This window comes from Ursus arctos, unplaced genomic scaffold (assembly GCF_023065955.2).
Source record: "Ursus arctos isolate Adak ecotype North America unplaced genomic scaffold, UrsArc2.0 scaffold_17, whole genome shotgun sequence".
Taxonomy (NCBI): Eukaryota; Metazoa; Chordata; class Mammalia; order Carnivora; family Ursidae; genus Ursus; species Ursus arctos.
In genome coordinates, this window is record NW_026622841.1 from 20,915,974 (window position 1) to 20,942,909 (window position 26,936).

Below are 26,936 nucleotides of genomic sequence, written 5' to 3' on the forward strand. Positions count from 1 at the left end.
GACACTGTGAGCACCCACAACACCAGTGTGATCGTAGATGATATGAATAATAATGGAGTATGAAGGCGAGGAAGGTACCCTAAAGGGATGTTTAATAATCACATGCCATCTGTAAACTGTGCAGAGGAGGGTGACATATCACGTGGGGAGCTGACAAGCAAACGAGAAATATTTGTAGAAACTAAGGACATTTAGCTCCGAGAAGAATTGGTGGAGGGAAGGGAAGCTTGACAGACATCTTCAAATATTTAGAGTCGTGCCATAAGAGAAGTCACTAGACTCACTTGATTTGTTCTTTATAGTCCCAGGGGAAATAATTATGACAAATGATTGGAAGTTATAGGGAGATAGAGCAATTCCTTTTGAATATAAATTTCTGAAATTTAGACCTACATATGACAAAAATGGCTGCTTGCAGAGGGGGGGAATAAGTTCCCTGTCAGCAGAACAGTTCCGGCATGAGCTAGAAGAATGTTTTATCAAGGGGATTTGTATAACAGATGGAAGATGGGAGAACCTGGCTTTTAAGAGCCTTTCCGCACTTATTTTCTGAAGCACCAAAAATAAAAATACAGGTTCGAGATAAATTCTTGGTGATTCTGGGGTTTTTGTTGTTGTTGTTGTGTATGTGGTAGAGGAGACCATAGATTAGTGAACGCGGAATGAATTAAAAATGTTAATACTGTGAGATCCTTCTAACATCCTGAGGATTAAATAGAATTTGTATAAAACATACATTTAAAAGTTTCAATCCAATTAATACTCACATAAATGTTATTAGTTGGGCTTTGAAAAATCAGTTCATCAACTATAAAATTCAGAATTGAAATAAATCTCAAGTTCATTTAAAAAAAAAAAAAGAGCCTGCTCAAACCAGTTACATCATTAGTCACAGTTCTCTGCAAAGTCAGGCAAAGGAGCCCTGATTGCTGGCATTAGGTAAAGACAGGGTGTGCTGCATTGTTGAGATACTTACTTCATAGTCTATTTTATGGGTACAGCAATTGATAGTTATAATAAGTATAAATTTCTTTTATCGTGTGCTTACTATGACAGGTACTCTTTTATGCACTTTAAAGTTATTTATGACTTCTCATCCAAAGAGCCAAGAGCATATTCAGAAGTATATTTCCCAAGAATAGCAACATAACACAATGTTTACTTTAGTTTGAAGTAAATCTGATGTGACAGCATGATAGATATATTTCCCTTTGGCTAAAGAGCATCGCTTCCCATCAATGTCAGTTCCTCACAAGACCCACATGTCAGAGAATAAGTGTATTTTCTCACTGATAACATTTGACTCCTGTGTGTGTCACTCTGTCAAGTTGTATCCCATAGTAAAGTTCTTGACACACGTGTCCTCCTTGGGATGGAGGAAAAAATCAATTCGGAAAATCAAAATAGGATTCTAACAAAGGCTCTGGAAAAGGGATACTCATTAACTCAAGCCAAGTCTACATGCTTACATACACATCAAGGAAAATTAGGTTTCAAACTACATGCAGATATTTCTAAAAATCATGGTATCTACTGTCAGTTATAGAGAGAAATCATACAAATGATTGCTTGAAACAAACTTTTCCTCTGGTATTCTACACTGAATATACAGAATTTCTAAATATTTTGTAATCTTTAAGTGAAGATTTTTAAGGCAAGCATTTGCTCCCTTTATATATAATTTTAAAAAAGAAAAAAAAAAGTACACACTGGTGTATTTAGCTCATCATACTGCAATTCAGATGGTTTACCTCAATGATCTAAATTTCAGAGTATTTATTGATAAGGCCTCTTAAGGGATGCCAGTATCTGGCAGTTAATAGGTGTACGATAACTCTTTGTTGAGTAAATGAATCAAGAAAAATTAATGAGTAAATGGCTGAGTAACAGACACAAAACTACACATTATTAGTAAAATTAGATAATGGAATCCCTTAAGAAAAAAGCAACTCTGTTTTGTGAATATCACTAAAAAATTCTGATCATTTCAGTTTTAAAAGCCTCAAATAATCCATTACTAAGGAAATGACTTATATTTATTATAAAGATATACTTAAAGAAACTGTGTACTACTTCTACTTTGGGGACATCTCAAGTTATAAATTAGTGTTAAAGACAAAAGTGTCCGTAATAGAGAGTAGGGAAAAGTCTCTAATTTGCTAAAGTAAATGCTAAACATGAGCTTTATTATGTAAGATGGTCACTTACATTTCAAAGAAGGTACAGAGGTGTTTATCGTTCATCATGATCACTGAAGATGGACGGACTGCCTTCTGGATTAAACACTGAAACTGTCATCTGCTATCTGAACACACAAGTTTCCTGGACAGGAAACCTACTGTATCAAAAGTGCATGTGCTAGGAGGTGGGGAAGGGTTTCTTCATTTTAAAGAAGTACTGCCTTATAGGATTTTCATGCTCTTTAAAGTTTGAGAACTTTAACTTGGAGCCGCCTTCTTTTTTCTCCAAGCTGCAACTGTGAGCCTTCACTGGCTGATTCTGTCACACTCGGCTTCCACTCCAGGACAGCAAGGCAATGAGCAGATTCCGTCCCACCTGGAGCTCAGGTGCAGCTTCATAAGCCTGGTCTCTCGTCCATCAAGCCACAACATCTCTGATTATATCAAAGCTAAGTATAATCAAAAAACATCCCAACCGCCCCTCAACAACAGGCAAGGGGCAAGCAACTGCTCCATGATCACAGATAGAGAACTTAATTTCTTCTACACGAGCTGAAACTCTATTCGATGTCAGGGGCTGTCACTTGTCAGTTTCTCATTCATTGCTTCTACTCATAGAGGTGTTGAGGCTTCCTGACTGACAAGCAACCAGGGAGGCCTCTTATTAAACTGGCAGAATGGAAGTGTCTAGCTAGTGTCTGTCACATGGTATATACTCAATGAATATTTATTATTAAGCAAACCTATGAATAAATGAATGCACAAATGAATAAACACATGAAAAATTAACCCAAGTTTATAACAGAAAAAACTTTTAAAATTTTTGTTCCCTTTTTGCTAATAAAACCTCCAAATGAAGAAATCACTTGGATTTTTTTGAACGGACAATGTTTCCTTTAAATGTCATTATATTTTATTTCATCAAGAGAATTATGTACAGTAGCATCTAAATGAGACAGAAATATGCTCTTTCTTTGAAGTACAAAAAAATCCCTTAACTTGGAAATGTTAGAAATATAGACATCTCTGGAAAGTACGTGTTGATATCACAGCTATGGATTTAGACATATATATTCTTTGCGCCATTTAGATTCATCTATGCATAAAAATAAAAATCTACAGTCAGCTTCATATTTTAAAAATTATGAATTTTATTTAAAGTCAGTATGGGGCATTTCTTCACATATAAATCCCTTGTGTGTGTGTGTCTCTTCAACTTTATCCGTGTAAAAATAAAATAGACAACTATCGAGTTAATAGCTACTGCCTCTCAGCTAAAACACAAAATGGTTTGTCAAATAGATTTCTCTGAAGTACGAGAAATGTTTAGGTAGGTAGGAGGAACTTGAGTTATTACAATAAAAAAAAAAAACGGAATTTCTCATTTGCCTTGGAACAAAGGAATTTGTAGAAGACACAAGTAATTTCTCCTAGTTCCGTGAAGATTAGATACGTAATATGATCATAAGTTAATTTCCTGAAAATATTAAATTGTTCATCCATACTTTTAAAGATTTATTTTGTTTATTTATTTGAGAGAGAGAGACAGAGCGCATGTGCGTGTGAGGGCACGCGAGCTGGGGGAGGGGCAGAGGGAGAGGATCTCAAGCGCAGAGTTTAACCTCTTGACCCTGAGATCATGGCCTGAGCCGCAATCAAGATTTGGACACTTACCCGACTGAGCCACCCAGGAGCCCCTGTTCTTCCATACTTTTGACCCTACTATTACATACTTTTCAATGTATTTGGAAAATCCATCTGTATTCAATACAGTATGTAGAGTATTTTCTAAAAATGTTTAGGAAACATGAAGATGATGCTTTTAGATTGTCAATTTCATGTAGAGAGTTTTCCAGTGGACTGAGTGATGTTTTGGACAGCTTTGGAAAACTAATGGAAGCTATTTTCTATGTGAAAGAGCACCATAATAAATGAAATAAGTAGATTTCAGTGTTCAGTGTTATTTAGAGTATATATTGAAATTGCAAAATGTTAGTGGGCTTTTTAATGAGATTAAACTAAAATGACTTCAGGGCAATGATACATTAGACTTAGTTTGGTTGCTAAAGCAGCTATATCTTAAAATAACACTCTTATTAGATAGTTGCACTATTACCTGGCAACACTTGCTCTAGGCTTCTTATCTAATTTATGCCCATCTGGTTTAGTTTTGTTTATTATTTAAATTAACCATGTTTGCTAATAAAATGTATGGCAAGTGTTCTGATTTGCATTTTCACAAACCTTACATACATTTCCTAATGGTTTCAGACCATTGCTGCTGCTGCTAAACAAAATAAAATAAAAAAAAAATTGCAGGTTTTGTTTTATTGCCAACAAATCTTGAGAGTTGAGGTAAAGCTCTTCTCTATGATATCATTTTTTCCCTTTCAAAGTTGCTTTAATAAATATATTCTACAACTTGGAATTGAGAAAAAGTTAGAATTACTTTTGGAAATGCCAGAAGTCTTTAAAATTGTTTAATAAAGTTTCAGAGGTATCAGCTTTACTCAATGAGCAATCTACAGCTACTCTAGGTGTTTTTTAGGCTCATCAGGGAGAAATACACAGTTTTGAGGAATAGAATCTTACAGGTAGCTTCAATCAGGGAGACAATGAGGAGCCAGACACGTGTTTTTCAACTTCCTTCTCAGGAGATCTCCTTTCTTAACATTTATGACCTCCTTTCTTGACATTTATACCCATGTCTTTTGACACTTTCCACACCTAGTTCTGTTGGCCACTTGAGGGATTAAGCCATCTTCCAGCTTCTGATCTAGACCTTACCTTCTGCCTGGAAACTATTCCTACTGAGAACTTAAACCACTTGAAGGCCAATCTTATCTTCAACCCCTTCTCTCATAAGGCCCTATATATACGATGCAGTGTGGCCAAATGACCAGCAACCTTAGCCTGGGTTCGAATCCTCATGTTGCCAATTCCTCCCTGTGTGGCAATGGGGTTCATTACCTAGCCTCTCTAAATCTCAGTGATCTCTCTGGAAAAATGGGGTATGTTAATAATAATCATTCAATTACTATACAATTATACAATAATAATTATATAATCCACTGCCTTTAACCACTTTTTCATTATCTGTCACCCCTGCCCCTGTACCCTCCTTTCCTTCCTTAGCTTCGAAGAAGTGGGTCTTCTTTTTAATCATTCCCTTGCAAAACCTCTTTGCCACTCCACCCCTACTCCCCTGGAAAACTCCAAACAAAATAAAACCCAACTATCTGCCTAACCCAGGCCAGCAACCAAGCAACCACACCCCGGAGAGGGAAACAAACACAATTGTGTTGGCTAGTTTCACTTTAAATTCATGACAACAACTCTCAAATGGCCAATCCACATTGCTCAGCAAGCATAAGTCCACATACTTTATGATTCTCTTTCCTACAATCTGAAATAACTATTTCTCATCTTGTTCCCCATCTTCAAACTCTCAAAACTTGATCTTCCAAGACTTCACAGGCTGGTAAAGGCCTTTCATCATACTTCTCATCTCAGCTACTGACATAACTGCATCCATGCCCACTCCCTCTGCCTTGGCTCACCTTCCCAAGACTGAAGCATTTGTTCCCCTGCACCTGCATGCTGGATTCTCTGCCTTCGTTGCCTACACAAAGATTTGCACTCTTGCAATTTTCCACTCTCTCTTCAGCATCACTAATCTCTAGGCTGCACTATTTACAAAAGTTGCAGTGTCTCCTATGTTCGAAAAGGAAACAACAGTAAATAAATAAAACAGGCGATAAAACCTCCCTTAAGCCTACCACCTCTTAAAGTTACCGTCCATTTCTTTGTTGCATTTCAGAATAAAACTTCTCAAAAACATCTGCGGTCATGCTCTGCAGTTCTCTTATCTTCCTCTCCATTTTCATGCTCCCTCCCAAGCGGCCACATTGTTGTCATTATTTTTTTTTTTTTTAAGATTTTTTTTTTAATTTATTTATTCAACAGAGATAGAGACAGCGAGAGAGGGAACACAAGCAGGGGGAGTGGGAGAGGAAGAAGCAGGCTCCTAGCGGAGGAGCCTGATGTGGGGCTCAATCCCATAACGCTGGGATCACGCCCTGAGCCGAAGGCAGACGCTTAACCGCTGTGCCACCCAGGCGCCCCTGTTGTCATTATTTTACTCTATTTTTCATCAGCATCGATATGGTTTAGCAGCACCCTTAACCCCAGCCCCCCTCCCCCCAGCTTCTGTGATTCCATCCCTCTTTGTTTTCTCCTACCATTCCTGCTTCTTCTCATCTGTCCAATCTCTAAATGTGCAGTATCTCAAGATGCAGCCATTTGGTTTTCTAACTGTAATCTCTCCCTAGGTGTCATTGATATGACAATGACTCCTAAATTTATATCTCCTGTCATGACCTGTCATCAGACCTCTGGTCTCATACGCCAGATTGTCTACATGATTGACATCCCTAATTGTATGTCCAGTAGTTATCTCAAATTCAAAATGTCCAAAATCTAATTGATTGTTCCCTCTAAACCAATCTTTTTCTGCACTCATCCTTATCTCATTAAACAGCCCCACGGGGCACTCATTTGCTGTAGCAAAAATCTAGTCTCTATCCTTGATCCTTCTCTTTCCCCTGCCCTTTATGTCCAATCCATTAGCCAATCTTATTGGCTCTAAATGCAACACACATCATGATTTTTCCCATTTCTCTCTCCATCTGCTGTAATGACTCCCAAGTCCCAGCTACAATCATTTCATACAGATCACTCAATTGTCTCCTAAACGGTCTCCCTGCTTCCACGCTGCCCCCTCCCTAATAATTTTCCTCACAGCAGCCAATGTGATCTTTTAAAAAGAGATCACTCCCCTTTCAAGCCTCTTTTCATCATCCACAGAATGAAATTCTAATTTTTACCATGCCCTATAAAGCCCCACATGATCTGGCCCTGACCCAGAGATCTGTGATCCATGCATATGGCTGTTATTTCAATCACGCACAGACAGTTCACTTGTCAAGGCTTTTGTACTAGCTGGGAGCTTTCCTTGGAATGCTTTCTCCTAAATGGGCAAAGAAACTGGCCCTTTTTCATATTCTTGACTCAGCTCAAGTGTCACCTCCTTAAAAGGCTTTTCTCTGATAATCTGATTTAAGTTAGGTCCTTCTCTATTGTATTATTGTGTTTAATTTTCTTCACATAACTCATCATTCTCGTTTGTTAATTGCTCAGGTCTTTGTTTGCTTATCAATCTACCTCTCTGTATTTGGATTTAAGTAAGCTCCAGGAAAGGAGATTTGACTGCCTTCATTATAGCTTTTCTAGCAATAAGCTCAGCTCAAAGTTAGTATTCCAGTAATCAGTTTAACAACTAATACTTATCTTATAGGGCTATTATAAGAAGTAAATAAAGTAGTGTTTTAATTGCTTAGCACATTGCCAGGTACAAAATACCTGCTGAAAAATTTAGTTACTACCATTATCATTATTATTATTATTAGGTGTTTCTTTAATATGTATCAGGAATGTTAATTAAAATAACTCATGCTAATATCTTAAGTATTTCAGATGAAGGATTTGTATACTAACAGTTGTTTGCTATGATAAGCAATATTTTAAGCTAGACAAGAAAATTAAGTTTTTTGCATGTAGGTGAATGTTTCAACATCTCTAAATTCAAATCACATAGTTAGCGACTGCTTTTACCAACTGGTAAGACTGAACCTATTCATGTCCCCTATCTAATCAACCATTCCAAATATAAGGTCGACTTTCTTGAAGTAAATTAAAATCAGAGACCTTATCACTAGACCTAGGTTCATTTAATTTAAGCCCATTATTAAACCTCCCACTTTTCAAAAATGTATGACTTGAGGGAAATCTCATTAAACTTCATGGAGAGGTGAAAGTGAGCTTTGCCTTCAGAGCCAACCACAAATGGAGCCATTAGAAATGTGTGTGATGAAGTACAAATTACAAGGTGATGTTAAAGTGGGGCTAGAACACACAGAGTGTGGTATTCCACCACCTACTTTAGTCTCTTTGTCCAAATCCTTCGTGCAGTATCCTAGATGGCGGTAACAAGAACGAATTTGGAAAGAACAAAGTATAATAACCCCAAAACACACAACAAAAAATGATACATGTAAGTATTTGAAACATTCTAGGAAATGCTTTTCTAATCCTCTTTACATTATAAAAAGTTCACATAGACATGGAGATTTAAACATGCCTCTTATTTATTCAAATCCTGTAAGAGAGGTCATAGGTCATTCTCGACTCCCTATTCCATAGTTGCGCACGTAGGTCCTTTGTAAAGACTGTTCTTAGATTCACTTCTAGTTTTTCAGAGATTTATTTTTTTCTTCTCTCTTTTTTCCACTTAATTTATATTTTTATTTGAAATTAATTCATGTAAGAATGTACTTTTTTTTGTGGAGATGAGTTAGCTCAACTTATAGACTACATTGTTCTTTTTTTTTTTTTTAAGATTTTATTTATTTATTTGACAGAGATAGAGACAGCCAGCGAGAGAGGGAACACAAGCAGGGGGAGTGGGAGAGGAAGAAGCAGGCTCATAGCAGAGGAGCCTGATGTGGGGCTCAATCCCATAACGCCGGGATCACGCCCTGAGCTGAAGGCAGACACTTAACCGCTGTGCCACCCAGGCGCCCCTAGATTACATTGTTCTTATTTGGAATGTATATGATGTTACCAAGATAAGTAACACAGAACAAGTTTTAAGGATAGAATTTAGTATAAAAGGCATCTATTGAAAGAAATCATTTGACCAAAACAGAGTTAAACAAATACTTTCACAGCCCTTAGTATCTCTAATAGTGGACTTACATTTCTCACATTTAAAACCACGCAACATCATTGCTTGGGAAAGTTCCATGAGTCAGTATTCTCTACGAACAGCTCTAAGAGAATGAATGATAGTGTGATATGAAGATATCCTTTGAATTCACAGTGTATTCTCTTTTTTTTTTTTTAAAGTTTTTTTTAATTTATTTATTCGACAGAGACAGAGACAGCCAGCGAGAGAGGGAACACAAGCAGGGGGAGTGGGAGAGGAAGAAGCAGGCTCATAGCGGAGGAGCCTGATGTGGGGCTTGATCCCATAATGCCGGGATCACGCCCTGAGCCGAAGGCAGATGCTTAACCTCTGTGCCACCCAGGCGCCCCTCACAGTATATTCTCTTATTGAACTTACTTACACAATGCATTTAAATTGGCATGGTGCATTTGTTATTTAAAAATTGGTTATCTATTTTTTTTTACACTATCCTAATATCCTCCCCATCTTAGTTTATCCATTCACTGTGTTTTCACTGGGCGGGGGGGGGGCGGGGAGGAGGGGTTGGAAACTGTTGACTCAATTGGAACTTAAAAAAAAAAAATTAGCTACTGGTTCGGAGCTCTGGTCTAAACTGTAATGGCATATGAAACTGATGTTGGTGACCAAAGTTATATTCAGAGTTACTCCAGAACAATCCCAAGCATATACTTCTGGTTTGTTATTATTAACTATAGCAGTTGGTTTTGTCAGTAGATTTTTTAAAAAATAATTTAAAAATATGGGACCTTGGAACAATTATTCTGAAAGCAATATTGATAATGGGAAGTGAGGTGTTTCTTCCAGCCAATTAAAGCATCTGCCTATATTCATTAGATCCTTCATTTCCCTGTGAAGATGTAAAACTTTAAAAATGTTCTCATATCTCAATCACATTTTTTCCTATGAATCAGTCTCCTTACTTTTTATAAAATTAGTCAAGAAGCAGAAAGGAGAATGTTGGTTGCCAGAGCCTGGAGAAAGGGAAGAAATGGAGTATTATTATTTAATGAGGACAGAGTTTCAGTTTAAGGAGATAAAAAGTGCTCTGAGAGTGGGTGCTGGTGATGATTCCACAACAATGTGAAAGTACTTATGCCACTAACCATACACTTAAAAAATGTTAGAATGGTAAATTTTATATGTATTTTACTACGATAAAAAAGTATTGATTTTTAAAAAAATGTAAGCAGGGCAGCAGATGTCTGAAGACAGGTTCTTTCTAAATTACAGACTAAATATTTTTATTCTTGAGGGAGTTCTCATGAATTACATGTTGTCCAATTTTAACATAACATAAAAATTTATAGCCAGTCTATTCTACAAATTCTAGGCAAAAACAGAAAGACTAGACTGGAAGAACTATTAGGATACATTGTCTTCCTTATAATTATGCTTTTACCCTCACACCCTTCCCAAGACTGTTTCAATCATAGCTCTCTGGACATTGTCTATACTCAAAGAACACTCAGATAATGCATCAATGAAGAGATCAATAACCAAAATAAATACAAGAGATCTATATCCACTTGAACTGAATTGACAAATAACTGGACCAGACACTATAATCAAGTAGAAATGCTCTGTGTATTATGATTGCATAAAAACACCAGTGTGAATTCTGAAGTGTAAATATTATTGTAAATGCCAGTTTCGTATTTATCTTTGCATGATATCAATCACCTAAGGATTCCTGCATGTCCTCTCTCTCTACATTGAATGAATTTCAGACACCAACTCTATCTGTTGTGGGGAGGACTCAGAGCTCTGGGTCCAAATAATTCAGTGGCCAAAGTGTATTTTATGAAGGATTTAGGATGACTGGGAGAGAAACAAAAAAAATGTTTGTTTTCATGAGCTATCTGAGGCCTCCGCCTATGTTCAACATATAAGGGGAAGATCAACATTCAGAGGAAGCATGGTCAGACTGAAGAAGAGGGTCTAGAACACCTGTGTGAGCAGTGTGTTTTCAGGGGGTGCAATGCAGCAGGAAGTGGTGTGAATTCCAGTGCCCTCTGGACAACCAAGAGAAGAAACCCCCAGTGAGGGGGGACAGAAGATCTGCAAATTAATATTGTAACTCACACTGCGTCTTTGTTTCACAATCCTCACTCTCTCCCCTCTCCTCACTTTTATACTTTTGTTCACAGTCCCTAACAAGTGTGTATCCCAGTTGGGAGTTAAATGCAAATGACTCACCCAGCTGTCTACTTGACAATCATGTTATGTTGATACGAGAACCAGCCCAATGACAGAGGACAGAGACCTGAGTCAAACCCATTCTGCCACACCACATCTTCAAGAAGCATGCCCCTCTGAGGTTACCCAATGATATGGTCCTTAGATTACCTCTGCATTGTTTTTGTTTGTTTCTTGCTTTGCTTTGTTTTTAAAGAAAGAGAAAAGGAGAAAAGAAAGAAAAGAAAGATGTTAAAATATCTGGGACAAAAATGATCAGTATGTTTTCTGGAGGTGGAAACTGCTGTTTTTTAATTATCCCTTTGGGTAGTTTCTAGGTAAAGGGAATGGTATGATCACTAAACTAATTTTCAGGTTATTTAAGCATGCCAAAAATATGCTCACCCACGAGGGAGTGAGGCACTAAGATACAGGAAGACACTAGTCACTTTTTCTACTGTTTTAATTAACACATCACATACACTATCAAACTGTGAGTGACTAACTGGGTATTAGCTTTCAGGAATGCAACAAAATTACATCCGCACCTGGTGTGCAAGAATAAGAATTTTAACACTAGAAAGGTGCAATGATAGAACAAGAGTGATCCACTCTTCTGCATTAAAAAAAATCTAAACCTGCACAAGGATCCATGCCTGGTGATTCACTTGGATTTTATTTATTTTTTAAAATTTCATTCTTGGTAATCAATCAATAAATAACTGAACATGTGAATTGAATCCAGTATTCTTTAATCAATATACATATGCCATTTTCTCTAACTCAGTAAAGATAAAATGATTGTGAAAAGGTCTGACAAGTGAAAATAGAGTCCTAGATGTCTGGAGTCAGAGATTTTAGAGATTGTCTCTCCAACTCTCTCGTTTTATCAATGAGAAAATGATGTCAACTTTGAGGACTTATAATCAATTAAATTTGGTTATATTAAAAGTGAATTTTCTCTCCTATGTTTTCCTATTAAAGTCTGAGTTCCATGAAGACAAAGACTGGGTCACTTAGGTATATAGAGTCATATAGTAGGTGTATTTGCAGTGTGTATGTATATATATATGCATGTGTATGTATGTATACAGTATATAGTAGATATACTATCTACTATATGTAAACGTTGAATGAATCAATGAAACTGATCTTGACTTTCCAAGATTTCAAAGAGCTAGGAAAGGAGCCCAAGCATCTTGAATCGTAGCATTCTCTAAATGTTATTATTCTCAGAACTTTTATATTGGAAAATAGGAGAATAGTCAAGTACCAACATAAGCTCTTCCCAGTCTACAACTTATGCTTTATATCCTACCCAACTAATTAAGTTGTAATATTTATTTCTTTAAATAATAATTGAATTTTAAAATAAAATCTTAAGAAAATTATTCCTATAAAGTTTTCTCAATAAAACAGTCACATTTTAAAGTCCATTCTGTAAATCATTATTTTCTCTTTTCTTATGAAGATGTTATTTCTTGTAAAGCAATTTTACTATGAGAAATAACCATATAATCATGACTCATTATTACCTAAAATTAGTATCTATAGGTAAAGCCATTCCTCTAGAACAAAATTTGTGTTCACAGTAAGCCTGCAGAAAGGGAACAAGTCTGTTCTATGACTATAGCTATATAAAAGTAATCTGCTCTATGGGGGTTTGAAGAACAATATAGTAACAGAGTTTCTTTTGGTTCTTTAATATAAATGTATATAAACAGAATCTTACTGTTCGCATAACTTGGGACATGATTTCTCAGTCCTGTTGGCTTATTGGTAGCCAGAACCTTAGCAAGTAGCTATAAATGGCCATTCTATACCTTATAGTGACTTCTTAATTCTATGTACAGAAATCCTAGCTATCTATGTGCAAACGTATTAGCACTACCAAATTTTCTCATTGACTGTCAATAAAATGATCAATTATGTTCAGTAATTGTAAATATTATATAGAATAAAAATTTTAAATATGGCTCTGTTCTATATTAAATAAAAATCTCAAGTAAAATGAATAACATAAATGCTATAATTCTTTTAGTTGAAAATACTACTAATTATTCAACTAAAATACCCTTTTTAAAATAAATTTTGTTTCTTAAAATGGTAATGGGGTAAACATCAATAAATTTAAGAACTTTTGTTTCAAACATAAGGAGAACATCAAAATACAGTATTGTTTTCGTCTTTCTCTTCAACACTGGGACTAAACAACAACAACAACAACAACAACAACAACGTGTTTTGACCACCCGGTTTCTTTCTCCTTGACAACAAACCAAGAAGAATCCAAGAAGAAACCAAACTCATATTTTATAATTCCTTCAAAGCTAGGAAAAAGGATAACAGAAAGGAGAGGCAAATAAGTGGTTTTCAGGGCCTGGGCCTGCTGTATTCATTCTGAAAAGCTAATGAACAAGTTAAATTTTCTAGCAGTGCAATGTTCCAGATATAACCACAGGAGGATAGAAACAGGAGTGCTTATATTTGGTTGTAGCAAGCATTGCATATTACAGAAGAGTACAGGCTGGGATATTCGTGTACATATATAGAAATCAGTTGAAAATCCAATTTTGCAAAACAGGAATTCCCTTTTCAGGGAGGTAAAAATCCATATTTAAATACAGCCAGCCTCCAAGGTCATTCAATAATGCCTTATTCACATTTCAGAAGAAAACACTCATCCTTTACTAGAGTAGACTTTTGAAGAATATGATCACACACGCATACGCACAAAACTGTTTCTATCAATTTCTATGTTCTGTTCTGGAGGAAAGATGCTCGTGAAAACCCTAATAAAAATAAGCCATTAAAACAAGAGAAATCATAACACATTTTCCAAATTTCATCCATTAACAACCTACAATAATTGTAAAAATCTACTTGACTATGATTTGGCAATCTCTTAATTTGAGTGTCACATCTGTAAAACATTTAATGTTGTTGCAAATAATAATACAGTTTTTAGGGGATATTTATTTCGGGTTACTTTCCTTTAGCTCATTTTTTTCTCCCTAAGTTCACTTATTTTACCCCTTCTAATTTTAAGTTTATTTTACTAGTTCTTATCCAATATGGGGACTAAAAACACAAGAGGCCAACGATTTTAGAGACATTTCACTTGTTCCAAAAGACAAATTCATTTGACAGAGGCAAATCTGATCACAGTCACAAAATAGGGCTTCATTGGAGATTTTTGCAAAATATGGCAAGGAATCATACATTGAGTGAATAGCTACTGACACAAAGTTAGATCCTTTGTATATGTTCTATTACTACTTCTTCATGGTAAATCGATAAGGAAAGCATTAACATTCATACTCCATGAATACAGAAACTGAGGCTTGCTGAGGTCAGAAACTTTTCTAAGATCACATACAGTAATTAAAAGAGAAAGCTAGAATAAAAACCAGAGTATGACTTTCTCTAAGACTCGTAAGATTTTCTTGCCGTCTCCCAGAGCTTAGACACCAGTTAGGCTGATCCCCTGCCTCACTGAGGCCCAGGGACAGTGAAGCAACTTCCATGATAGCACACAACCAAGTGATGAAAGAGTCAAGCCAACCCAATCCTTGTTTGCTTCACTGGACTATATGGCTTTAGCTTATTTTTAACCCCAAGGTACACTTGAAATAAGGAGATGTTTCTAGAGAATTGACTTCTGGCATTAGGCTCCTTATCTTCAGCCACACCTAGCCTAATTTAAGTCCTTTTGAAAGTTATATCAGCTTTCCATGCCAGGAAAACATTCATCACTGGATAACACTGCTTCATAAATATAACCTTATTGGACCTCAAGAAGGGCCTTTGGTGTCTATATTTATAAGTGGAAAATAGGGATGATGATGAAATATCCCATTCTAATTAATCAGTCAGGAAGCAAAGTCTCTCTACTCCATCTCTTTCAAGGTGAAGGTTTTGTTCATTCCTTCAATCAGTTGTGGCGTCTAGCACATGATGTCCTATACTGGTAAAGATAAGTAAACAGACATCTTAGCTTCCTGATGGGATAGCCTTTAATCGTTGTCACATTTATAAAGCTGTCTGCTATTAGTAAACCAATCCTTTCTTTAATTAACTCAAGTGTGGTTGAAGAAGATACTGAATCCATGCTGCTCACTCACTGTGCTGTTCTGGAACATTCCTCCACGTGGAAACCACCATGCACCCAAGGAGGTGAATGAATGGGGCAAGCGAAAATTACATGTACAGGGAATGAAACAGTGAACCTTTCCATGACTTACCCTTGAATTAACTACTTCCAGGGAGACGTTCTGAGGCGGGGCACTTGGCACTAAAAGGAACAAAACAAGGTGAGACTGTTACTGCCAAAGTCAGAAAAGAGAAACTACAACCCTCTCTGAAAAGAGAAAGCGTGACTTTCACTGTTCATGATGGTAATTAGGTAGCTGATCCAGGTGGCACTTCAAAATTTTCCTGGAGAGATGAGAAATAACTGCCTCTGTTTATTTTTTCTCACTTGGTAAAGCCAGGCATCCATATAGGGAGCTCCCTTCTCCAAACTGTTAGGCAAGAGAGCACCTGCCGTGATACCAAACACTGCTATTTAATTACGGCTTTCTTGTTATAACCTTCCCAGAGAAGCCAATAAAAACACACAGGAGATTTCCTAGAGTGGTTTTAAAGGCTTAAGATATTGTGTATTTCAGGATCTGCATGGTTTTATTATAAAATATGTCATTCTAATGGTCACTCATGTTGCTTAATCCCCTTACCGCAATCTTTATTATCTCTTAAAAAGTGAAAAGAAGAAATACACCTGTCTTTTTATCTGTGTGTAATTAAACCTATGTGTGATAGATGCCAGCAGGTTATCAAATAGCTTTCACTGAATCAATTCCATTAACAACAACAACAACAACAACAACAAACAGTCTATTTTTCTTTGTGGATTTTCTTGGTATTTTTTTCTCTTACCTGAATTTTGATTGCTCCGTTCCTTCATGGAAGAAGGAAGAACAGGTGCAACTTTCTTTATTACACTTGTAGTGAGTATTTACTATATCAAAAAGTGAGTATTCTATCACGTGAGTGATTCAAAGACACCATTCACTAAATGGCTGTGATGTGCCAGATACTTCCTAGATGTCTTAGATGAATCATGAACAAAATAAAACTTTCTGCCCCCACAAAAGAAATAGAAGTACCATTCAATAAATGCTTAACACGTATTAATCTGTAAAATGAGTAGTCCCTATTTGGTTCATGACAATTTGATTAATTTAACAGAGAAGAAATGCTCTCAGCATTTTCAAGAATTTAAGGGCCCTTTCTGTCATGTTGCCTCTTCTTTAACTTGAACTTGGACAATAGCTACATATCTTGAGGGTACTTATATTTTACCCTGAATTCATTTATGCCCTACTCTGAGTTTACCTTCTGAAAAGTAATCACCATGAGGGCATGGTACATGTCTGATTAATCTTTACAGCCCCCAAACTGACACTTAATTAATAGCTACTGACTCAATGACTACATGAGCAAATAAATACTTACTTAAATATTAGCTCCTAGGCCTTTCTGGACACCATAGGAATTATAATCACTTACTCTGTTTCAATTTTGAACTTCTTATCTTAGTACTTGGTGAAGGTTGTGGGCAATGTAGCTTGTGACAAAACAAAACAAAACAAAACAAAACAAAACAAAACAAAAACAAAACACTCACCAGAGGCTTGTTTTCATGAATTAGGTCAACAAGCTCTCAGAAAATATTTCAACTTTTTTTAGTTCATATTATATTTCTTTTCAAATACAGAATATAATCCCCACAGGGTCCAGGATTTGTGTCCCTTTTGATGCTGAATCCTCAGTATCAATAAGAATATTAAGTATGTGGGTCACATGCAGCAAATATGTGTTGAATTAATTAATTAATTAATTAACAGAGAGATTATAAGACATAAAAAGTTTTTCATACTCGGGGTTTTAGTCATAACAAGCTTTCTTTTTGCAGTTTTATTTTTTTAAATTAATGTATGATACACATACGGTATAATGCACAAATCGTGTACGCATGATTGGATAAAGTTATATGTCTGTGGGTGTGCTCACATTAAAACCCCACCTAGATCAAGATATAGAATATTTTCAGTATCCTGGAAAGTTCACTTGGGTCCCTTCCCAATCAATACCCTTCTAAGGGTATCCACTATTCTGACTTCTAATACAATTGATTAGCTTACTACAAATGAAATCTGTGATTTTGTTCAGGCTGGTTTCTCTTGCTCATTATTATTTCTCGGGATTATTCTTTCTGGTGCATCTTGTAGTAGTTTCAGTTCTTTGGGGTTTTTAATTGGTCCTATGTATCCTAAGACAGGACCATTCTGTTTAATATTCACTCATTCTATTCTTGAATGGCATTGGATTACTTTCAGTTTGCGGCTATGAGACTAAATCTGCTATGAAAACTTTTGTACATGGTTTCTGATGAACAACGGTACTCATTTCCTTCATTATATACCTAGGACTGGAAATCCCAGTAGCAGTAGAAATCCCTATCGGTGTTATGTATATGTTAAATATAGCAAATTTCCAGAATTTCCATTATTCTTACCAACTTTTTTTTTTTTTCTGGATCTTTTTCATTTTAGTCATTTGGTAGGTATGTAGTGCTTTTATTTGCTTTTCCCTGAGGACCAGCCATGTGAAGCATCTTTTCACTTGTTTGGTGGCATTTGGATGTCCTTTTTTCTGGAGTTCTTAAAGTATGTGTGTGGTTTTTTTTTTTTAAACAGACCAGTTTCCTTCAAAACTCATTTCTCAAATTTTCATTCTTTTATATCTTATATTCCATGTTCATGTTACTATGATTAAAACATTAAGATTTTTTTCTCTGAAGCTAAAATAGTCAGAAGGGCTCTTTTGCATTTGGCAACCTTCCTATCTTCTCGATTCTTCCCAAATGTTACATTAATGAGACGGACTTCCCCAAACTACCTTCATAGACTGGCGGACATCCCAGTCCAGTTTTCAGGGAAGGGAAGAATGCAGAGGCTTTAACAAGACCATCTCCATATTCTCTTTTTTAAAAGAGGAAATATTAGAGTAGGTTGGAAATAATAACAATGTGTGTGATCAGAAAAACTACACAGAATGAGATCCTCACAATGAAGAAGAATTTAATACAATCCATATTCAAATTATTCTGTAAAGAATTGAAAATTAAAATAGGCACCGACTGAAAAAAATGCTAAGTGCTCCATCACATAACTTCACAAACTTGGAACACACTGGCTGTTCTTGCCTCATATGATCAGGAAAGAAAGTAGAGCATTTCTCCTAGAGCATTTTTAGTTCTCAATCTCCACTCCACCCCTCTCACTATCAATTCCCCTATTATTGAGAAATAGTGGATAGGATTAGATGCGTGGTGGAAGCAAATGGAATCCACATTTATTTGGGCTTTTCTTTATTTGATCTCCCAAGATGTTACATTGTCTCATTAGGGGAAGAGGAAGGCCATAGTTCATTATTTTCTCTTCAAAATGTCAAGAAATTTATCATTTACAATTGGTTCATTAAAGCCAATCAGAGACTTTTGGTCCAGAAACTCCCCTCAATATGGTGAAACATGTTGGTTTGATACCTATGATGATGATGCTTTCTGTAGAGTAGATGAAATTACAACATTTGTAAATGAATCTCCATATAGACAGGCACTTGAATTCCTCCCCTTACCAAATGTGTGCTGTCCTGTACCCATAATTTATGGATTGAAATAACTGATATATAATTATGAGCTTTGCACTTTAAGCAATTATTATGAGAAATTCATTACAGAATAAGAGAAACTCAAGATTTTTTCACAGTAAATCTTGCTTCTTTTCTTACTAGCTTATGTGACCTGGCTCTGCAGCTTACTAGCTTTGACCTCTTTCTAGTATTAGCTTTGTTATCTGTAAAGTAGGAAAAAAATTAGAGTATCATGAGGATTAAAGGTTAATAATGCTAAGTGATTAGAGCAGGGCCTTGCACTAATAAGTACTCAGCAAATACCAGTGACAACAGCAAGAAGTACATTCTTATAGTTAAGCTTGCCTATGAAATTGGGTCCTTCCACTTTTGGGCACTGAGCAAACTGGCAAGGAAATTCATAAATATTAATTGATTCAGAAAATATTTTAATGACCTACAGTTGTCAACTACTTCAAGAGACAGTGTTTGAGAACAAACAGGCAAAATTAGTTACATTCCACACTAAATATTAGGCTCCCTAGATCTGATGTTCTAAAATCCCAAATGGTTTAAAGAAGTAGATTGTTGTAAAAAAGATACCATAAGTGGAGGAATCTGAATGAAAAACAATCTTTCCTCCCAGAAAAACAATTAAAGATGGCTAAGTTAGAGATGACAGCTTATCAGGATAAACATCTTCACAAGCATTTTAGCGTGAACAGGAATACCATTTGGATAATTAATTCAGAAAAAAAATTATTTGCATTTTATTTTGTTTTTGTTCCATTTTTTTACGGTCCCAATACAAATTTTTATGGTAAGGGTTTCTCTGACCTGATAAGAAACACGGTATTCTCTATAACACAGATGCATTTAGACACAGCCATCTATCAAATTAGTCACATAAATGGGAAGTCCTAAAGATAAGTCTATACATACTAACAATTGTATTGTTTTGTTGAACTGTCTGATTAATTCAGTAAATACTGAGATGATGAATACAGAGACGAATATAACAGCATCTCTCACATTAAGGAACATGTAGTATAGGAGAAAAAATGACATGTACCTTGTCATAGATAACATTTATTGAACACTTAAATCTATGCCATGCTTATATTTTATGTGCTCACATGGATTAGCCCATTTAATTTCCACAACATCTCCCTTTTATAACATCCAGAAAGTCAAGGAGAAGACAGCTTCATGACTGAAGACTGGGAAGTAGGAGGCTAGGAAATGTATGAAATACATCTCTGTATGATGTGTGACCTCCTCATGGTCAGCTCCCATAGAGTGAAGATATCAGATTGAGCAGAAAGAAGGGGACTGGATAACAAGAAAGGAAAGCCAAGAGTGTAAGGGGTTTTGTTGGAAATCAAAAGAGATGAATTCATTGTGAAGAGGAATGCAGACCAGGTCCAGGAGCCCAGTCCGAGGGGGCCATTCAGTTCCTGCTTTCTCCTATCAAATGCATCGATAAAGACAAGGTGGCATCCTTTGCACAGTGACGTTTGTTGGGTTAGGGTCATGAAATCCTTTTATTTAGTGACAGGCATTTTCTAAGTCCTAACTGTTTCAACACTTAGAGATAATAATTCTTAGACTAATGAGTAATAATCTCTCTCTCTCTCTCACTTATGGCATTTAAAACCAAAGTGGAGAATAAGGCCACAGTATTACAGTTCAGAGTGTGAATGAAATCTACATAAATTATGTAAAATATTCATTTTCATTTGTTTTCCTTTTATTTTTATAATTATAAGTTGTGAAGTAATTTATTCTGCCAATAAATATTCTATTCTGTCTTCAATAACAGAATCAGACGGATGGGCATTAAAAATGATACTGAAGCAGTGTCACATATAAAATATTTTTTTTAAGTTGAAATTGCAAATGAGCATCACTCCTGTGTCTTTGCTGTGCTATCCTTAATAACATGCATGACCTTCCTCGATCCACTGATATTGTGTGAAAGACCCACCCAGATACTTTTCCAGATTAAACAATGATGGATTGGTTAAAGAAGCACAAGTTAGTCTTTTTTTTTCCTTGAAATTCAGAAGATCAATAATTTATAGAATTATATACAACAACATGGAAACCGTTGCTGAAAAGAGATAGCTTGTTGCCTTTTTAATATTCATGGAGGCCATCTCTGCATTTCTACACCTGCCTGAATTTCCACTGGCTCCACATCATATACTCTGCTGCCCTTTATTTTCACTTGTCATTAAATTTCCCAACATTTCCTTATCCTTTTCTTAAAGCTCTAGTTTCCTCTGCTACTGCTTTGCCAAATCCATCTTTTTCTTAAGAGTTCTTCCTCTCTTTTATGATATTACAGAAAATATGTCTAATATTTCACTTGTTAGGCAAGGTACAACTAAAATTATGCATTGTCCCATTTAGTTTTAATACCTTCAATGCTGGATTATTTGGCCTACATCCTTACAATGTATTTTCAAATTAAGTGGTATATGTAGGAGGACTGTCCATTGTTTACAGTTTTAATCACCCACCCCTCCTTCAGAACAGAAATAAAAAGTAACAAACCGATGTAGATTAGTCCACACACACCCACAAATGTGTTTGTGTTTATAGACATATAGAGACTCCTACCCCGCACCAATGATTTGAACTCTTAGGCAGTAGTCACACTTTTGAAGATCACCTATTAGGACATCCTGACACAGACTATATAACATACCTTTTGAAAGTTTAAATTGAACTGTAATAGATAGCTTGAGTGAACAAGTCAAATTCTTAATTTATGCTAATATATGTCATAAAGTTTTAATCAGAGAGCCTTAAAGATGCAATCTATCACATACGAGCAATATTATGCCATCATTATCAAATATGTGAGTCAAGTTTCACGGTCTGTAACTTACCATCAGAAAGTGTAACCACTGTTATGTCGTCAGTAGATACTCCTGGCCCATAGCGATTATAAGCTAGGAATCGAAGAGTATATTCCGTGAATTTTTTCAGGCCTTCCAGCTTATAAGATAGTCCATCAACTTCTATATTCTGGAGACATAAAATGCCAAACTGTTATTCAGGAGTAATATTAAAGCAGAAATGGCAGCCATTCTGTGCAATAAGTGAATTGGGTATTAGACTCTTACTCACAAAACTATGCTCTAGCCTTATAATGAGTTGTTGTAAAACCTAGCTTGTGACACACACTCCCCCACTAAATCCCAAACCATTCTGCAGACTCCTAGTTAAAATACCATCGTGCTATTTTTACAGTCATTAAGTTCCAATATGTTTAACACCGCCCAATACATTGAATGGTGTGCCGTATTCCACCCACACCGAAACGCTGACAGGCAGAAGGCAGCCTGTGAATCCACAGGAATAGAGAGTTGCTGCTCTACTGAAATGGAATAATTCACTAAGAAACAGTAGATTTCTTCCTCCCCTTGCTGAAACATAACCACAGTTCTTGAAACTGACAGATACTTTGCCACAATCTTTGTGTCTCACAAGGCTGTGAGGTGGTTTGGAACAGTTTTCAGTACTTCACAGCTACAGAAATGAGGTACTAGAGGGGAAGGTCATTGAGAAATCAGAGCTGGTGTGTTCTGGAAGACCCATTATTTCACTTTCCACAGTGATGCTCACACTCATGTTTGTCTCGGGTAACATCATTTCTAAATTTAAGTGGGTTGGTGAAATCCATTATGGAAAAGCCAAAAACACGTTGAAAATGGAGAGAACAGAAAGATGGAAGCAAGAGCTAAATTGCATGAGGACAGCAAATAAATAAAAGATGGGATGGATAATTATATAGAAGGAGATCTTAGTGATTCCTATTGTGCAATATAACTTAGGGCTTGAACTATGTCTGAATAGGACTGTTGCAAAACATTTTTTTTTTTTAAAAAGCAAAATCTCTATCATGCAGTTTATGTGGGAGCATGAAGACCACTGTACGCTTGGCAAGCTTCATAACACATTCGAAGAACTCTGTTATCCCAAGGTGGGATCTTCGTTTTTCTTATTTAACTGTGCACTTGTCTATATATCTTTTTACACTTGAAGTCGAGAATCTGGAAGTAAAGATATCTCAGTAGTCCTATATGTGTCACAAAACAGAATTGCTGAGTTTCATGTGTGTCCCCCTAAATACTTATCTGAAAATTTAATTTTCCTATTTTGTGGGGTCTGTGCAAACCACAGATTAGAAGCAGAATGTAAGAGGGAGGCAAGGAGCCTCTGGAGTGAGGTTTCCTGAAAACAATGAAAAGTGATAGAGGACTACAACCTGATGGTGAGAAGACAGAAATAACTCAAATACAAAAGAATGAAAAATGCAAGTTGACTGAGGTCATTGAACAAAAGACAGATCACCCTTAAGATAAGGACTAATGATGCAAATGCTTTCTAGGACCAGACGAGTTAATACAAATGTGGCTATGCTGGCCCAGACCCCTACCTACTCAGACAAAAAAAAAAAAAAAAAAGAACACATCCTTTATAGTGACTTTATATCATTGCCCAATTGCCTCTCTTACAATCAGAATTCAATTAAATCGCTTCAAGTTTCTGATAACAAGTACTTTAAAACTGACCAGCTATCCAGTTAACATGCTGGACTGGACTGAGTTTGCAGATATCCTCCTTTGGCTCTGGTCCTAGGACCATCCAATAAGTGGCAGCATTGGGCCCATTCCCTTGCCTACCTGTTCCTTTCCCGTGGACACCTCAGTGCAGAACAATCTGTAACCTTGGACTGGACCGTTTGCATAGGCAGGGGGTTCCCAGGTAATAAGAATTGAGGTAGGTGAGGTAGATACAGCTTGCAGGTTTTCTATTGGCCCTGGAACTTGCACTGTGTACAAAAGAAATTGATTAGTCTAAGAGGGTTCTCTTTTTCAAAACCAGCAAAACACTTCTTTCACAGCTTAAGGATATTATATAGCCCTATGTACTATTTTTAGAAACAAATGGGATAAGAAAATAAAATGTAAATATAAAATAATGAAGTTTAGAATCATTTCATTTTGAAATTCAGGCAGGGACTTATATTAATCTAAATTACTTATTCCATTTTTACAGTGGAGGAAAGAGGTCGAGGAGTCTAAATGACTAGGAAAATGACAGAAAAAGAGGTGGATTCTTAATCTAAATTCTGAGTATGGAAAATTTTCCACTATGACAGTATGCCTTTGCTTGTGTAGGACTAATGACCACAGAAGGAAAAAGACAAAATACAATTAGAATACTTGTACATCATGATTTTACTTATAATTCAAATAAGCAGCATAGCTATGGATAACTCACCACATCTTTATTTATGTCAGCATTTTAAAATCTTGACCAATTCTGAGTCCTTTAAATTAATTTTGGCATCAATTTTCAATTCCATTTTCTAGTATTCCATTTTCTCATAACTGCTACTTTACTTAATTGAGAATAAGTACCTTATTCATTAAAGACATTATATAGCACAGGTCCACAATCCCTTCACCAAAACACTTATGTCCAGATATGTTTTGAGATCTAGAAATTTTCAGATTTTAGGAAGGTAATATGGACATATTTAACACCCCAATATAACAATATAACGATATTTAACACCCCAGGTGGGGTCTATGGTAGCACCCTGTTATCGAATCATGTATTTGCAGCAAAATATGTGATATTCACATCCGACAGAATTATTAAAGACTATACATAGCAAAGCATAAGGTCAGATCAGGTTTGAGTATGACATGAGTTAAGAAACTCTTTCAAATTCCAGATGTGCACATTTTGAATTTGTGCATAATTTTTTATTTATGTACCTGGATATAAATGTATGGTTTGTAAACCAAAAATCCAATACCCATGTTAGTTATCATAATCTAAATTAAATGGTTTCATCATAGCAAGTATAATAACAATTTTATCTAAAACACACTGTACATTTTCCTCAGCCTTAAATACCACCTAGATTTGAACAGATGCACATTTTAAGGCTTTAACGGAATTTTGTGAATGTCCAGAGTAAAACAGTCTGTGAAAACTTGGCTGACAGAGATCTGAAAACACAACTCCTTAGACCAGTGCTGCACCTGTGTCCCTGAATCAGTCATTTCTCAGAATTTACTCCATGGTATCCAGCCTCCTTAAGGCACCGCTGCTCACGCAATCGTTTGGAGAAAAAAAAATATATATATATATATAATAAAATATATATAATAATATATATATTAATTACATATTTTACATATATTTTATTTATCACCTTCACATATTTCCCACCAGTCCCCAGATCTTGAGTATCCCTGTTATTGACATTTGCATTATTTCACCTTAACAAATGATTGCTAACAATCAATTTCTTTTTTTTTTTTAAAGATTTATTTATTTATTTATTTGTCAGAGAGAGAGAGAGAGAGAGAGCACAAGCAGGAGGAATGGAAGGCAGATGGAGAAGCAGGCTCCCCGCTGAGCAAGGAGCCCAACATGGGGCTTGATCCCAGGACCCTAAGATCATGACCTGAGCTGAAGGCAGATGTTTAACCCACTGAGCCACCCAGGTGTCTTAATTGCTAACAATTTCTTAAAAACTTACTTGAAAATCATTTTAGAACTACAGAAAATTTTTAGAATGAAAGTAGTACATAGAACACCCATGTTCCTTTATTCAAGTATACATATTCTCTCTCTCTCTATATATATATACATACATACATATTCTCTCTCTCTCTCTATATATATATACATATATATTGCATTTATCATATTTATTGTATAGAGAGAGACAGAGGGATACAGAGACAGAGACAGGGAATCTGAATCTATCTATTCAGATTAAGCTACACATACATGACTCTCTATGCATCCATTTCACTGTCATTATCTCTTTAGTTGGCTTTATGCTGGAACAGTTCCAAAGCCCATCTCTATCTTTTTGGTCATTTACACTTTTGAAGACTATAGTCCTTTTTTAAAATTAATAGAATATTACTTATTTGGGTTTTGTTTTTGTTTCTTTGTGTTGGATTTTGGTTATGCATTCTAGACTAAAATGAAACATGTGTGATATCTGTCTCCTTAGGGCATCATGTCCAGAGGCATAAGACCTCTTTCTCTCCCTGGTTTGTCATATTAGTTCTGAATACTGGTCAAGGTGCTGCCAGATTTCTCCATCGTAGAGCTAACTGTTTCCCCTGTATTCCTCCCAACCTCAAGCCCCTGCTCCACTCCTTAAAACCAATAAGCAATTTTGGGGGAGATACTATGTCATAAATATCATATTATTTATCAAAATCCCTTAGAATTAGCACCTATTAATAGTTTTTGATAAACCAATTTTTAGCATGGTGGTTACAAATTGTTGTGTGTTTTTTTTTTTTATTCAAGCGCTTCCTCCACATAACCACTTGTCACTCAACATTCTATTGTAAGCAAGAACCTGCATTTTTTAAAAAAGATTTTATCTATTTATTTGCTTCAGAGAGAAAGAGAGCAAGTGGGGGTAGGAGCAGAGAGAGAGGGACAAACAAGCTCCCCAGGTGGCTCCTGATCTCCCAACAGTGAGATTATGACCTGACCTGAAATCAAGAGTCTGATGCTTAACCGACTGAGCCACCCAGATGCCCCAAGAACCCACATTTCTATTTATGTATCTCTTATTGGTATGGGCAATGGATTTCTACTTTTTTATGGTCTATAATTCATAACTGTCCTTAATAATTTGGTGGTCCAATTGTCCAGTTTGAATTTGGCCAGTGAGGTCCTCTCTAAGTTGGTTCCTCTGTCCTCGTAACATGCCCTATCATTTACTGGAACACTTCCTGTCTTCTTAGCATAATATATTCCAAGCTCATCTTGATCCTACCCCAGTTCTGGAATTAAACATTTCTCCAGAGATGTCTCCTTCCTTTTAGTGGGGAATGGTATTCAAGACAAAGCTCTAGGTGTTAGCTGTGTTCATTGCTATTTGGGTGTCTTGCTTCTAGATCCTTTTGGTGAATGAGAAACAGGAATGTATATACACTTATACATACAGAAATGCATTCATGCATACATATACTCAAGTATACAGGTACACATGTACATTTTTTTTAATT

The 26,936-nt window shown here is 36.0% G+C and overlaps 1 protein-coding gene across 1 annotated transcript in view; it reads right to left on the reverse strand.

Moving 5' to 3' along the window:
- The window catches only part of DCC (DCC netrin 1 receptor), a 697,032-nt gene that overhangs the window by 257,376 nt on the left and 412,720 nt on the right, over positions 1-26,936 (reverse strand). The window contains exons 10-12 of the mRNA XM_048218577.2: positions 23,559-23,707; positions 21,759-21,897; positions 15,408-15,457 (exon numbers count right to left, since the gene is read on the reverse strand). Coding sequence (XP_048074534.1) covers positions 15,408-15,457; positions 21,759-21,897; positions 23,559-23,707 — 338 coding nt within the window. The remainder of the gene's footprint in view (positions 1-15,407; positions 15,458-21,758; positions 21,898-23,558; positions 23,708-26,936) is intronic.